At 42.7% G+C, this 15860-nt stretch overlaps 1 protein-coding gene across 1 annotated transcript in view; it reads right to left on the reverse strand.

Annotated features, from left to right (window-relative positions):
* The window catches only part of LOC308312386 (regulating synaptic membrane exocytosis protein 1-like), a gene marked incomplete at both ends in the record, with an annotated part of 39504 nt that overhangs the window by 7390 nt on the left and 16254 nt on the right, over positions 1-15860 (reverse strand). Inside the window, one exon of the mRNA XM_080758990.1 lies at positions 7022-7235. Within this exon, the coding sequence (XP_080615116.1) occupies positions 7022-7235 (214 nt within the window). The remainder of the gene's footprint in view (positions 1-7021; positions 7236-15860) is intronic.

Below are 15860 nucleotides of genomic sequence, written 5' to 3' on the forward strand. Positions count from 1 at the left end.
TAACATTTTAACTTTGATGATTACAGTAATGTATTAGTAACTTGTAATAACTGATTCAAGCAGGAGAGAGCAGATCTGTGGTGCATAATTACATTAATGAGTGTTGTTTGCATTACACATAAGTCCTAGATCGAGCAGATTATGGTCACAGCTGCTGCAAAGCGCATTTATTACTTGTACGCGCACATGCATTTAGCACGCACGCACGCATGCAACGATGCACGCACGGACGCATGCAATGATGCACGCACGCATGCATGCATGCATGCATGCATGCACGCATGCACGCAAGCACGCACGCACACACGCACACACACACACACACACACACACACACACACACATGCAACACAGACATATAACATATAGCCTACAATAGCAAATACATGGAACACACATTTGGAGAGTTGTTTTTCATTATCTGTAAATATTGTTGCCCTATTCAGAGGTGAATTGCTTTCACACTGTATCTGTAAATGCAAGACAAACAGCAACAGCAGAGAATGCCGAGCTAATGAGTTTGTTGGCAGTCACGCATCAAATGGATGTCATATTCCCCTGTGGCTGGGCTGCTCGCTGCTGGATAGGCTTATAAGCTTATGGTATAAAGAAAATACAGAGATTTCGATGAGGAGGAGTTGAAGAACATGTCAAACGTGAAGATTATAATGGATGATCTGTTGGACAGGCAGCGGGTCCATCAAATTCAGTTAGCTTTGATGCCATGACACAGTAAAAAAGCCTGTAAATAAGCTACAGGTTGGTTGTACCGTTTGTAGCAAAAGCTTGTACCCACACAGAAGAAGAAATTCTGTACTTCTTGTGGTAAAAGCACTCAAACTTTCTTTCTTTTCCTGCCTTGATCTCCTTACCCTCCCAGCTCTCTCAGTATGGGCCTCATGGCACAGGAACCATTGGTTCATATGGGGGACCTACAGTAAAGGGCCTCATGGCACTAGCATAGCACATAGCAACATGTTGGACTTCAGGAGGCAAATGAAAAGTCTTCCTTGGTTTAAAGTTTAAAACTGATTTTCACACTTTTAGAGCATATCCGTGGTCACTGGTCATCATAAGGGCATACCTAACAATAGATTTCAAAGCAATGGGAACATTTCCATTTTGTGTATTATTATATCTCTGTATATAGCTCTGTGATGACATAGATAGACTTTAGTGAATATAAATTAATCTTGATTTTGTTCATCTGTGTGATTCCTATAGCTGCACGTTCATTGAAACACACCTGATTTTAATTAGAGCTACTCCGTTTTGAGTCTCATTCAAGATCCAGACAGTGTACACTCATTTTAAACTTCATCAGCACGCTAACACATGTATTATATACAGTATTATAGGTTAAAAATAAGCCCCGTAGTAGCAAACATGCTTAGCTGGCCATATCTCTCTCTTGTAAACAAACAGTTTAGCTTTGCTGCACACAGCATGCAGTGATTGAGATTATAACGTCCCATAGCCTGAAGGGATGGGACGCTCTGATTGATTCAGAAACATGCATGCAGGCTTCCGTTTCAGACTGAAACTTCTAAATAACTTGACAGAAAAGGCAGACAGACAGACAGACAGACAGACAGACAGACAGACAGACAGACAGACAGACAGACATGAGCAAAACCATAATCCCATAGTCAGATCGGTGTATGGGTTGCATACTTGGTTATGGATGGTGTTCAAAGCAGTTCTACTTATTAGTGACTTACCAAACCAGCAGCTTGCCTTAGCATACAAGCATCCATCAAATGATACAAATCTATAAATCCTCCAACTAGTCACCACATTGTGAAGCTTTCCATATTACTAATTCTAACTTTGACAGGTTTACTGGGGCCACAAACGAAACAACGATTTAGTGAACAAGCATTAAGAAAAGGTGGCTAAATGTGAACAGCAACACTTTGGCCTATCCCATCTCCCCAGCCCCAGGGCAGCGCTGGTCTGGTCTCAAGCACACAAGCAGGTTAAAGCATGCATGGGCATGAGTGTGCCTTTTTTATGCATTCAGATTAAAAGTTATTAGGATATATTATTTTCTGTGTGCCAGTTAAAATGCCAATTTCCCATGCCCTTTATTTCAAACTGTTACAGTAAGCAATACCCTCAGCACAGCCATGCCCACAGCCATGGGAAGAGGGGTGTGAGGAGCCTAAAGGCTATACCTCGCTGAACGAGTGCATCGTACAACAAACATGACGTATATTCAGATGTGTTGACACTCATGAATCTGTGTCAAATTTGTCCTGCGACACATGCGACGGAATATAAATCAACCTTGAAAGGTTGAAGAGTACGCCCTGTGACACAAAGACCCTGTGACACAACTCATGCTCACTAGACCCCCCCACACACACACACACACACACACACACACACACACACACACACACACGTTAAATTAATGTTACAGGACTATATCCTTCAAGCTTCTCAGTGTAGGATTACTGATCCAGGATCAGCACAAAGGTCCTCCCTTGACCATCTCATCCACAGTGACAACAGTGATCCAAGGTCTGAATTCCTATTTTGAGACTGTTGATGAATACAGGCACATGTGTATAAAAAGAATATAAAAAGAAAAGTCTATAGTAAAGTGACCCATGCAGAAACTCCATTACCCAGCAAGCCTTACCCTGTCCTTCACTATGAGACACTTTGCAGGAGGAGGAGACAATGGAAACAGAATTAGATTGGCACCTTTGGGAATGTTGAAGACACAATAGTCCCTAGTGGAACAGTGCTGGACAGCAAATGTTTTGGGAAATCACTCACACAAAAAAGGGGGAGAAAAAATAAAGTCTGGCTAACATGAACTGTGAATGAACCCTCTGTTTAGTGAAGTCATTAATCCATACATGGATTTGTACGCACTGGCTCTTTTTCAATTCAATAGATTGGTCACTTTCATCTGCCATTGTTGATTCGCATTCTTCGGCAATCATGGAAATATTTAGCTTTGGCCAATCGAGGTGAAAAACCTCAGTGAAGTCGAAGCTATAGTTTATTTTTCGAATATCAAATACCTATATGAAAGGTGTGACAGGCAGAGGAAAGAGATTTTTAAATGATGAACACTTGAACACAACTGGCTGTTTAGTGTTTGCATGGGTGAACACTGAGCACACATCACATTGTACAGCACAGAGAGAACACAGAAAAGATGCTAACCACTTTATCCTCCTTTGTGGCATGCAGTCCAGGTAGCAGTGAGACGTGAGAGAAAAGGGAGGAAGTGGAGGAAGTGGAGGAAGTGGAAGAAGAGATATGGAAAGGAAAGGAAAGGAAAGTATATAGGGGGATACAGAGATCGTCAGAATTGTGGAATGGGAAAATGGATAGGTTGTGGGAAGAGAAGGAAAAAAGGAGGGAGAGAAAAGGACATGGTGTGAATGTTCATTTATCACATTTCCATCCCAAACATATTATATTATTTACAGTGACACAAACTGAGGTGAGTGTGGGTCGACTGCACGTGATGAAGCTATATGCATGCATGGCCTATCCCTACATGACCTTGGCAGAACTGTGACACTCCTGTTTGGAAGTGTCACCACTCCTGAGCATTCACAAGGAACTGGAACATCAAATGAGGCATGGAACATAGGGGATGGCAACATATCCATATTATATCAATATTGTGATATGAGTCTAGACATCGTCTCAGATTTTGGATATTGCAATATCATGTTATGGCATAAGTATTGTCTATTCCTGGTTTTACCTGCTTTACCTCCTGAGCCACTGCCACCCTTACATTATCGTCACAATATAAAATTATCAATATAGCGATAGTGTATTTGGTTTTCGTCCGCCCAGCCAATAGCCATACATGGCATGACTCGTACTTCTGGAACACCAAAAGTGGCATAACAGAACATATTCTTTAATAATCATATGTGCCCAGCAGATACAGTTTACTTAACTACAATCTAGAATGTTTCACACATGCTTTCTGTCCAATCATAATGTTATTTTTGATGGCAAACCGATGCAAAAACCAGTGAACCCATGACCGCAGGTGTGATCTGCAGTAAAATGGTTCAAATTAAAAGCTTAATTTAATTGTAAAATAGATCCATATCGCAGGGTTCAATGATTTTATGTGTTAATAGGTGCTACCATCACCAATTACATGATTTAGCATAATATAATTATGGTGCTGAAGAGAGGTCTAGTGGCCAAATTAAGTAGTCTAGTTGGCACAGATAAGACTGGCATCAGCATGTTGCTGTGATGCCTTCTGCAGGGCACAGGCTGGTACTACATGCTTCTGTCAACATTCTGTGATGATCAAACATCACAGTAAGTGGAACGCACAGAGCACAGAGCATAATGCTTTTTTATACCACGATTTTGTAACCCATTTTTCACACCCTGTGTCAATTATCTAATGTGATCCTGGGCTATACACACCCTCCGCCAACCTGGGGAGAGCAACGGACTTGAACTCATGCTTCCTTCATGCATGAGTGTCCAAGTTGCTCCTTTACACCTGACAGGGGGGAGTTTCCCTGGTTGGACGTAGCGCATGGAAGGAACACGTTATTCCAACCAGTTCCTTTCCCCTCCATCAGGCGCCCCAGCTGGCCAGGGGGAGGCAGTTTAGAGACCAGGATTACTGCATGTTTTTGTGAGGGTACCTACCCTAGGGGACATGGGGAGAACATGCAAACTCCACACAGAAAGGCCCTTTTGCATCCATCCATCCATCTATTTGTTCTTTAACTATAATTTATGCAAACAAATATATTACAGTGGAGGGAGTGCACATTGTATTCTCCTGATAACAATGTATTATTTAAAACACATTAAAGTATTTAATTCATATTATTTATCTGTTTCCTTTCCATGTAACAGTCTACCTGTGGTGAAAGCAATCTCAACATCTCATACTATCGTTATCCCTGGCCAGTGATTTTTGCTTTACGTCTTGTGCCAGTGTGTGTCCGGACCCAGCTGGGCTGGGCGGATCCGGAACAGATTGGGAACCAGCAGGCGGTGGGTGGAGGGCCCATAGTCAGGTAAGATACCTAGTAGGGTCTCTCTCTGTGCTTGGACCGTGGCCCAGAGAGAGGTGCGATGGAGACGGGACCGATCTTAAAATAGCACCCACATGCTGGGCCAATGGCTTTTTGTGCAGCCCTGTGCATACCTTGTGATTGTTAGGAATTAGGCATGTCTTCATGGTTGCTCTGTTTATAAACTGTGAGCTATTATGTAAGTATCACGGTCACGTGTCACGGTCCGCTCCTCGGACCATGAACTTTGTTATGTATTTCTGTCTTTCCACTGTTTTCAGTATGTTTTGTATGTATTTGCTCTTGTGTTCCTGACTGTTTCTCTTTGGTTTTGGTTTTCTGTTACTCTGTTGTTGCCCTGGTTTTGTGTATCTTATTTTTTAGTATTGTTCCTAGTGTTTCCTGTCTTCCTAGTTACTGTTAGTAACCTTGTCTACCTACCTTGTATTTTGTCAGTGTTTCCATCTGTGTCCTATTAGTCCCCCAGCCTATCCTAGTGTTGATTGTATTTTGGTTCCACCTGTGCCCTGTTATCCTCTGTATTTAAGTCCTGTGTTTGCATTCTGTTCTTGTTGGTTCGTAGTTCCCTGTTGCGTGAGTTCTTGTATTATATGTTTCCAGAGATTTACCTGCCTTTTGCCCTTGTATGGAAGTCTTATTAATAAATATTCCAAAATGTACCTGTTCTGCCTCCTGTCGCCTGCATTTGGGTCCTCGTCCCTACTCATCGTAACAGTATGGGTAGATTGACTTTATTGATCAGGGGTTGACACTAAACGGTCGGGCGGGTGGAGCTTGCTTCCAGGTTGTCCGATGAGCAAGTGTTTTCCGTCTTCATTAAATATTATTGGCTATTCATGAGGAATAATGGTACCTTTTTTACAACTAGCAGTTTCACTCATTCACAGTTATCAATTTGATTTAACATTAATTCATTCCACAAGTGTAAATTTTACCTATAATTTTATAATGGACAATTGACTTTTCGGGCAAAAGAGCATGACCTTTGAGCAAATATAGAACATGACCTGGATTCTTTAGGTGTGCACCATTTGATGTTCAGATAAAGTAAAGTGCCCTATTTTCCCGTCCTTTCTACTGTACTGTGCTACTCTGTGAGGTGTCTATTACATGCTAATCTTTCTTGCAAAATTGTTTTTACTGCCTTTGTCAGGAAGTTTTATATCCATTCCCAATAGTGTCACTGTTTAACATGCTTAAACGACGTCACAGGAGACCCAAGACAAAATAGATGCCATAACGTGTGTTGTGAAGTTCTCCCATTTGGAACGATTCCACAACACATTATCAAGTAAATTACTTTAAAAGTGAGTCTCAGACACCAGTGATTGATGCCAAGCCATTCTGACACCACACTTTGGTCTATCTCCAAAGTGTGACCAGGTGTGCAAAAAGCAGATGCAGTCAGACAGACAGACAGACAGACAGACACCAACAACCATAGATATATATAAAGTCTAGATGGCTTAAGGCGGAGTTTCTGAAGTCGTTCACCCGGCGGCCATCTTACTTCGGGGATACAGTACAGTACAGTATGGTCTATGGCAGCTCAAACAAAAACAGTCATAACTCGCTCAAATCTTGACGGATTTACAAATGGGTTGGTACGTTGTCAACGTGGCTATGATTCAGGACGCATATCTGCCTATATGAACGTCGTATAAAAGCATATAAGTATGCGGACGTCTCTGACGTTTATAACAAACAAAACCGTTTGAAAATCAGTTGAAAATTGAGCACGTTGTGGTTATTTAAAAGTACATGCCCCATAGACACAATGTTATGTAGCCCCGAGGTAAGATGGCCGCCACGTAGCAACGTCGCTCTCCATTGGCCAGAGAGCGGGTGAGCCATCTGGCTTTCTTATATATCTATGCCAACAACTACCACATCATGATGACGGTGATGAGGGGAGTGAGTGAAGGAAGAGAGGCAGAGAGAAGAAAAGGAAATGGTCCAGTCCTCACATTGTTGGAGCGTAGAGAGACGCGGCCGCCACATCGGGCGCAGAATTTGGTCTGGCAGTAGGAGCAGAGGTGTCCGCAGCCATCTGCAAACTTGGTCTTGCGGCAGATGCCACAGGTAGGTGCGTCGTCCTTCTGCTGCGTCTGCTGTTGCCGGGACTCGGCCCCAATGCGACGCACCTCCTGCTTGTAGCTCTCGAACTGTTGGTGCAGAGTTCTGAGAGGAGAGGAGACATAAGGGGATACATTGAAAAAAGACAGTGAATGTGTGAGTGCAGATGATCCACTAATGGAAATTCATATTTGTTCGACTGGAGACCTGTGTTGCATGTATTTCATGCTCTCTCAGGGGTCATCAATATGTCCGTAGTCTCCGTACATGGACGAATGCGTCTGTGACAAGACTTGTCCTTGACCGGAAATTCTTGATTTTGTTTTTGAGTGGTGCCAATTAACCGCCTCCAAGTGTATTTGTGTGTACAGTATGTCCGTCTGTCTGAGTATGACCCATTGACCCCTGCCCAAACCCACCCAGGGTATGGGCACTGGTGATGCGGAGGAGAGAACACGCCCCCAGCGGGAATAGAACCCAGGACCTAGCTGCGAGTTGACAGCGCTACCGACTGGGCCACCGTGCCCTCAAATGTATTATTTTCAAGGACCCCCATAACTCTCAGAGTTACAGACCTGCTGTAATGGTCCATTTGGACAACCTTCAAGACACCCTGAAGGTCCATCTCGCTTTTAGAACCACTGCGCTAGTATACATTTAAGGCTGGCTATTTGTGTGTTTCTGGTAACATTATTGTCTGCTCATTTGTATGTCTATAGCAAAACTATAATTTTGACAAAAATGTCCACCACAAGCCAAAAATCTATAAATATTATGTGATACATCTTGACTTGAATACATGAAAAGGATAAAGCACCCATCCAAGTGCCGAGATGCAGGACAAACAACATTACATAAAAGAAGAATAAGGTCCTCACACTGGTGGAAGAAAATAAGCTCAATCACACAAGAATTTTCATTTGGAATTGCATAACCATGGAACTTAAAACTATATCTCAAAGAACAGGAGATGTCCGAGTGTTAAAAAAAAAGAAAAACAGTACAGTATATATCAGTTCCAGTAAAACCCCAGGCAATTACCGCTTGAAAGATGTCTGTGAATAACTGATGAATAAACTTAAATGAAACCTTGAGTCATTGACTTGTGGCTTTCCCCTAACTCGCCTGTTTCCTGGCATGTCCAGAAGAGAAATAACCCAATTGTGAAATGTAAATGAGTGTGAAAACCCCCGCCATGTTCTCCCAGCAGTATCGTCAGAGGAATACGCAATTAGCATAGCATGTCTCTCATATAGGGGACCCAGACAATTTTAATTACCTTGTAGAGAGTGTGAGCGAGATTGAGAGAGAGAGAGAGAGAGAGAGAGAGAGAGAGAGAGAGAGAGAGAGAGGGAGGCAGAGGCTTCATTCACATCTTCATAGTCTATTGTGTACCCAAACTTCAGTAGACCTATAAGTTATGACAGCAGTAACTTCTCACCTCCGCAGTGCAGCAAATTTTCATTAATCATTACCATTATGAAACTCTCTGAACAACACGATGTATCTCTACACATCTCTGTTGATGAAATACTAACGTGTGCACAACTGTTGGCTAAGAAACCGTATAACGTGTCCTTTCTTTCTAAATGTATCTGTTTGATTCTTTGCATATAGTTACTGGACTTTGGCTTTGCACAGGGCAGTTTATCTTCACACTTACTCATTTTGGTCAGGATAATGCTATAAATGCAAGTAAATTCATAAGTCGCATTTTGTGTTTTCCACACGTGCTTTAACTGGGCAGGTACAGAGGAGAGTAACACCAATGTTAAAAAAAAAGTAACAGAAGCCCCATACACTGTATTCATTTACACAACTATTTTTTAACGCACATTTCAGTAAACTGACCTTCATCAGGCAACAATAAACAAAATGACAGCCCCATACATAGGGGAACAAATAGGGTCTAATCATGCAAGTTCAAGTTCAACAATCAAGGGGTATAGGAGGATCCATACCAGTACGTACCAGTGATAAGTCCACAGTAATTAAAAGCAAATACCAACGATTACCTTTGCTGTACAAGATGCGAGGAATAATGTGAATCAGCGAAAAGCACAATCGGGCAAGTAAATTCATGGGAAAAGTATAAAACCCCAAGATACAAACACCAGTAACGATATATGATACCTAGATCCGTTGAAAGCAGACATGTCCTCCCATCTATAGCGCTCAGCAGGAGAGTGGGATACAGGTATAAAATATAGACCCGGGTCTGAAGTCAGTCCCCATTCATCTTGGAAGTCATCATACAAATACAACTCATCCACCATGTCCCATGTAGGCTCCAAGAACAACACGGCACTGCCGTTAAATGTCTTGAGTGGACACAAAATATTTCTTCTCAAGAAAAAAACAAGGCATCCAAAACAAACATGATTGAATATCCCTAACAATATAATTCCCCCAACGTCGCCATAAAGATTATTTTATAAGATCCCGGGAAGATGCCTTTCTGAGCCTGATGAAAGAGTTGACGGTACATATCTGACGCTTCACTAGAGATGTCTTTCCATTCCATCACTCTCTGTTTAATACAAGCTAAAGCAGTGACAACAGACTGCCACCCTACAGAGTTGGAACAGGGATGTCATTGGCAGGCCAGGAAGCATTTTGGTTAGTCACGTTACCACACAGGGAGATAAAGCTGCAACAGCAAAAAATTCTCTATGACTTTGCCAAGGCTTATTATCTAGTTCATTGTCAGCAAATTGGGACAATTTACTTATATTTCTTTTACTTTATGTATTTAACCAAAATCACAAAGCAGTTGTGTAATCCATTGTTTATGGGAATCCAGCATTAGCATTACAGTAGGCCTACTGATCAGACAGCATTGTAGTTAGACTATTACTGCAGTACAGTACTGTATATACTTCTGATGCACAACTAGGTAGTCCCAATCACGTGTTTTTGGTCCCCGATCCGATTCCGATCATTTGATTTGCCGAAACCAATTTTTCCCGATCTGATATTTATATTTTTAGAAAAATACCCATTGTACCAGTTGATGAACTACTAGTGCAGTACAGTACTCATTATCTTTAGTTAGTACTTCTTGGAGGCCAGTACTATGACTTCATATTGTAACTATAAAGGTCATACATGACATGATGCAGCCAATGTACAATACAATGCAGCAGATAGTGTTGTTAGGTTTACCTGAATAGGTCAGCATGACTACCATTAAATCATTATGCCAATATATAATCAATTCATTAATTAATTAATAATACCATAATACCTTAACAAGATTTTCCAGTATTTCGTTGATGTATTTAGTATTTTATTCACTTTATTACCATCTTACAGCATGTTACAGTATGTGTGATATTTAAAAAATAAAACACACACAATCTGCTAATCTGCTATTCCTTTCATTTAAAAATCTAATTGCTTGTTTTATTCTGTTGTTATTGTATAAAGTACTGTGTAACTCTGTCAACTCTGTCAACTGATAGAGACATTTCACTCTGGCACTTTAGGACAGGCATAGTTACATAATATTTCAAGTATACTGGTGTTTGATCTACAGAACGGAACAGGACCTGAACAGGCACTTGCCTGGAATGCCCTGCACGGGATGAGGAGAGTGGAAATCAGACATGGGAGAAGACCTCAAGGGGCAGCTATTCGTAGCTACTGTACAGTGGAGTCAGCACTGCTCTGTGGGGCTGAGATGAGACATGGGCCCTCACAGTGCAACAGGACCAACAGCAACTTGGTCGGATTCTACACAAGAATGCCACGAATCCCACGAATGCCACGAATGCTACAGGAACAGTAATGGATATTGGAGTTGACACAAGGCAGCCATTACGAAAGCAAAACGACACACGTGGGGGGGAAAACAACGTGACAAAACAGTGGTGGACAAAGTATATACTCAAGTATATACTAATATTAATTTTCAGAAATTGTCAGACATTTTCAGAAATTTCCTAAGAGTCCCTTCCCATAAATGTAGTGGAGTCTGTCTGAAGTAGAGAGTCATCAGCTTCAAACAATAACAAAAATACTGAAAAATGTATACTTAAGTACAGTACTCCACAAAATGTACTTTAGTGTTACTAGTGTCCACCACTGGACCAAACCTCAGTAGCAGCATCACACACATGACCTCTGACCCCGAACATGTGATCTATCCAACCAGTGGAAGTCCTGAGCCTCAGCCAAGCCTGGGCGCCATGGGAACAGCTGTGAAAAACAGAGAATGCACAGCTTGTTGTCATGGTGACATGGCAGTTCCAACCGTCGGTTCTCAGCAACTGCTGCTAACGCACCAGCTGTTACGAGCGGTGGACAAAGTACTCAACCGCAGTACTTGAGTCAAAGTATAAATACTGTGTACATAAAGAGATCATGTGTACCGCACCTGCAGGAGGTGATCGTCTCAAAATAATTCAAAATGGCAGGAAATGGAAGTGGCCTGTTATAGTTGAATGATCCAGGAAATATATTAACATATACATTTTCATGCATGGTACCCGCATGCAGTCTCACCCAAAGTCCAAACACGGTGAAATAGCACAGAATTCCAATTCCGTACATACCTAGAAAACCCCAAAATCCGTACATATGACACTAAAATCCTCCCCATAGACAATGACTTAGGGGTGTCGTCTCTACCGACCTTGAGCCACAGGAGACAACATGCTGTGTCGAGCGTTGCGAAGTTTGGTAGAGCTGACTCAGCCCCATCCGAGTTATAACCCGATATGGACAGAATAGTAAATAATGTCAAACCCGAATTCACCCAGCCACGGTGAAATAGCACTTCCGTACAAGAGAAAGCCACGCCTCCCTGCCGGTCAAAACGGTAGTCATGTAATTAATATATACAGATTTTGGGGTTTTCTATGCGGAATTGCAATTACGTGCTATTTCGCTGAATTTCTGTGAGATGGAGTTGTGCCATGATTGTAACTTAAAGTGTGGGATGTTATAGCCTCACACTTTTCATTCCACCTGGGACTTGATCGAAGTCCCAGTTGACTCAGCAGAACTGACTGACTTTTGGTTGTGAAATACCACATCTCCTTCTGACCTTAATTTCCTCAAAACCGTTAATCCTATCACTTTAGAATTCAGTTCTGAGTGAACGGAGGAGTTCAGTTCAGTATGTCTATGCAGTACAGAAATTGTGGGGGTTCTGGCAATTTTAGAATCATGGAGTAATGTCAGCTAAATCTGTTGAAGTTAGAGTGTGGACATCATTCAGTGTGTGTGTGTGTGTGTGTGTGTGTGTGTGTGTGTGTGTGTGTGTGTGTGTGTGTGTGTGTGTGTGTGTGCATGCGTGTGTGTGAGTGCATATGTGTGGGCGTGCGTGGGAGCAAGGTCCAAACCAATTATCATAAATTGAAAACAATAACAGTGTGGCAAGGAACCAGCAACAATGTGGCGATGTTTAATGCGTCATATGTGTCTGTAGTGTAAGGAATTATAGCCGTAACGACAATTTACGCAAGTGGTGGTTTTGGCATGACGGTGGGTCATGGTGTCATCACATACAGCAGAGGTCAGCAGCCTCAGGATCATGAAGGTACACAGAATCTGCCATGACAATCCAGCAAGTCGTTTTCGAGATGTTCCTTTGGGACCAAAGAGATGGAGAGACCGTCCGATTTGCACCAACTGCAGATCCACCGACAAACATTTGCATTTAAATACCTTCATTACAGCAGTTTGCAAAGAGCTACTTTACACTTCTGCATTGATACACAGTTGTGTGACCACTGTGGCTTGTGTTTGGAACTGTGAACACAGTGTGAACACGGCTCACTGTGGTGCTGTCATGTGGTGCTAAGTAGCATCTCTATTTCAGAAGATGACCAACGTATGCTGTTCTACAAGAGGTTACAGACACCTTACATGTTATGTAATGTGTGTTGTATTGTATTTTATGTCAAGTATAATCACGTTATCATCTGTTCCATGCATTCCATAAGTGTATTAAAACAAATATATAAAAAAACAAATAATAATAATCCTACTATAAATGTATCTGCGTGTCTGCATGCGTGCGTGCGTAAGTGTGTGTGTGTGTGTACGGTTGTAATGCACGTAACTCGAGAACCGTTTGACCCACCGACTTCATATTGGACACACACATTCCACAGGGAGTGCAGTCGGACCCACGGTTCGACACAACCACCACAAAAGGCTCTGCTCAGGCTCTGCCAGTGGGCCTAATCAGCCTAAATCCCCTCACCTGTGCAATTTCCAGCCTCTGCCTCAGCCAATTGATTGCCATGGCAACCCCACACCTGACAATTGATTAGCCTACTTAACCAGTCCACTTTTCACAGGCAGTCAGTTTGCCCTCTTCAGACACAGGCAGATAAAGAGATCAACATTTGGGACACAGACAGACAGTTAAAACGGGTATTATTACAGGGCTCGAAATAGCGACCATTTTGGTCGCAAATGCGCCTGAATTTTAACCTTTGCGACCTAAAAATATATTTGGGAGCACCAGTGCTACTACAAATAATTACTGTGGTGCGCCTGGCTACAACGATCAATTCTCGAAAAACGGGCGCTCTGAGCCGCAGCAGCTCTATCCAACTCCACTGCAGACTCCTGTCTGCTAGCTGCACTAGCACTTGATGCTAACAAACCAACGTGTGTAGTTAACTACTCTTTGACACAACGGTACGGGACAACGTTGAGCGCTGCATCGCTCACATTCCAGAGCGCCTCGGCTCGCAACTTCACTATGTGTCAGAAAGTACATTATTTCAAGGCAGCGATTCAGAAAAGACCGGAGCGGTACGCTACGGACTCTGTGATTGTGAATGTAAAAGAGGAGGAGGCGGACCGGCGTGTGTGTGTGTGTGTGTGCGTGTGTGTGCGCTCGCGCGCTTGCAAGAGAGAGAGAGAGGGAATGAGAGAGAGGTAGGGAATGAGAGAGAGGGAGGGAGAGAGAATAGCAGACTTGTAAGTGTTTCTACCTGGTTTCTACATAGCAGCAGTATTGCTACTTTTACTTAAGTATAACATTAGAGTAATTTTCCAGCACTGAAGTGGTAGGCATAGTGAGTAGGCATAGCTATAAATACCATGTTTTACATAGAAATTATTTTATATTAGAAATTCTAATTATATGATCTAAATAGGCTATGAAGGTGAAAAACACAAAACAAAGAAAAAGAAAACGGGTGATGTGACTGGCTGGAATCAGTGTAGACAGGGGCGCAATAGCCTAGGGGACGCGGGGGACGCGTCCCCTGCCAGCGTCACATTGGTCCCCCCCAAATGAGTTTGGGCCTGGTACGAGACTATAGGTACAGCTGTTGCTTCTTTCGAAAAATATAACGCAACATAGGAACCCCGCTAGTGTTTTTGGTCTTCGTCTGACAGTTTCTGTAGCAGAAAGACCTCTTTTCTGGAGGGGGGGGGGACAGTCGGTTTGGGGGGGTTCCCGACGGCTGCGCGTAGCTTCCACCTCTGACAGAGGGGAAGCGAGTAAGCGACGCCGTCAGAAACCCCCTCACTCAGGAAGGCCCCCTCACTCAGATCTCAGACGGACCAAATTGCGACAATACAGCCTAGCCTATGTAAAGAGGAATATAAACAAGACCTTGGCGCAAAACTTCATATTTACCCTGCTCTAATACAACAAAAGTGTGTTCTTACATCCTCCATTTCACATCAGCACTCGTGAGTAAATTTAATTGCCATTATGAAAGTTTTCAGTGACGTTGGACCCACAGGTTGCATTGTCGTCAATAATTAATCTGTCTTTAAAACGTTCTAATGTTAATATAGCATATTGGCATTGCATTTGTATGTGCATTGAGTCACTGGAACAACCTCTCTGTAGTCCGACCCTAACCATAACCCCACGTTTTGGTGGTTAGACCCCCCCATCCCCCCCTCCCCTAGGGTAGTGGGGGGGACGGGGGGGACGGATTTTTCGGCGGCGCCGCTTCGCGGCGCCGCTCTATATCCCCCCCTAGCGTTCGGTCAGTGTTGCGCCTCTGAGTGTAGACTAGATCGAGGGTCCTCAACTGGAGATGTTTGATGCCTCGGCCTCTTTGAAGAGATGGATGGATGAGGGACAGAAAGTCTGGACACTACATTTTAAATTCTGGCATGTATTTTTATACTTTAGTCATTTTATGTTATTTGTAAACCACACGTTATATTATTGTTTTTATGAATGTAAAAAATCGATTACATATTAGTGCTCCTTAGATTTTGGTGGGTGCTCCTAATTTTTTTCTGGTGCTCCTTCATTTTGAAATTGGGAGCACCAGTGCTACCAAGTAAAAAAGTTAATTTCGAGCCCTGTATTAGGTTCCCAAGTTGCATCGTTCTCAAGTAGGCCAGTAGCCGACGGGCATGTACAGGTCTAGTAATAATAAAACACAAAAACATTTCAGTCAGTCTCATGGTTAGGCAACCACAAGACCACTCTAAACTAACCCTGACCTTGAACCTTAACCTGTGACCTTTACTCTGGGTCCTGGTCATCTGTAAGAGTCACAAAACATACACAACCAGTGAAATCCAGTACGTTGACAGACAGTAAATGAAACAAACATTACGGTATTCCTACAGTATTATCGCACACACAAACACAAACACACACAGACACACTCCGTGCTTCTCGTATCATGTTCATGTGGTAGACAGAGAGACCAGAGGGGGTAATTGGTGTAAAGTGATTGTGAACTGTGGCTGTCTGGCTCCTTTCTACCATCACCATAGTAGCCTACCGCA

This window comes from Protomyctophum bolini (genome assembly GCF_963924005.1).
Source record: "Protomyctophum bolini genome assembly, chromosome: 3".
Lineage (NCBI taxonomy): Eukaryota > Metazoa > Chordata > Actinopteri > Myctophiformes > Myctophidae > Protomyctophum > Protomyctophum bolini.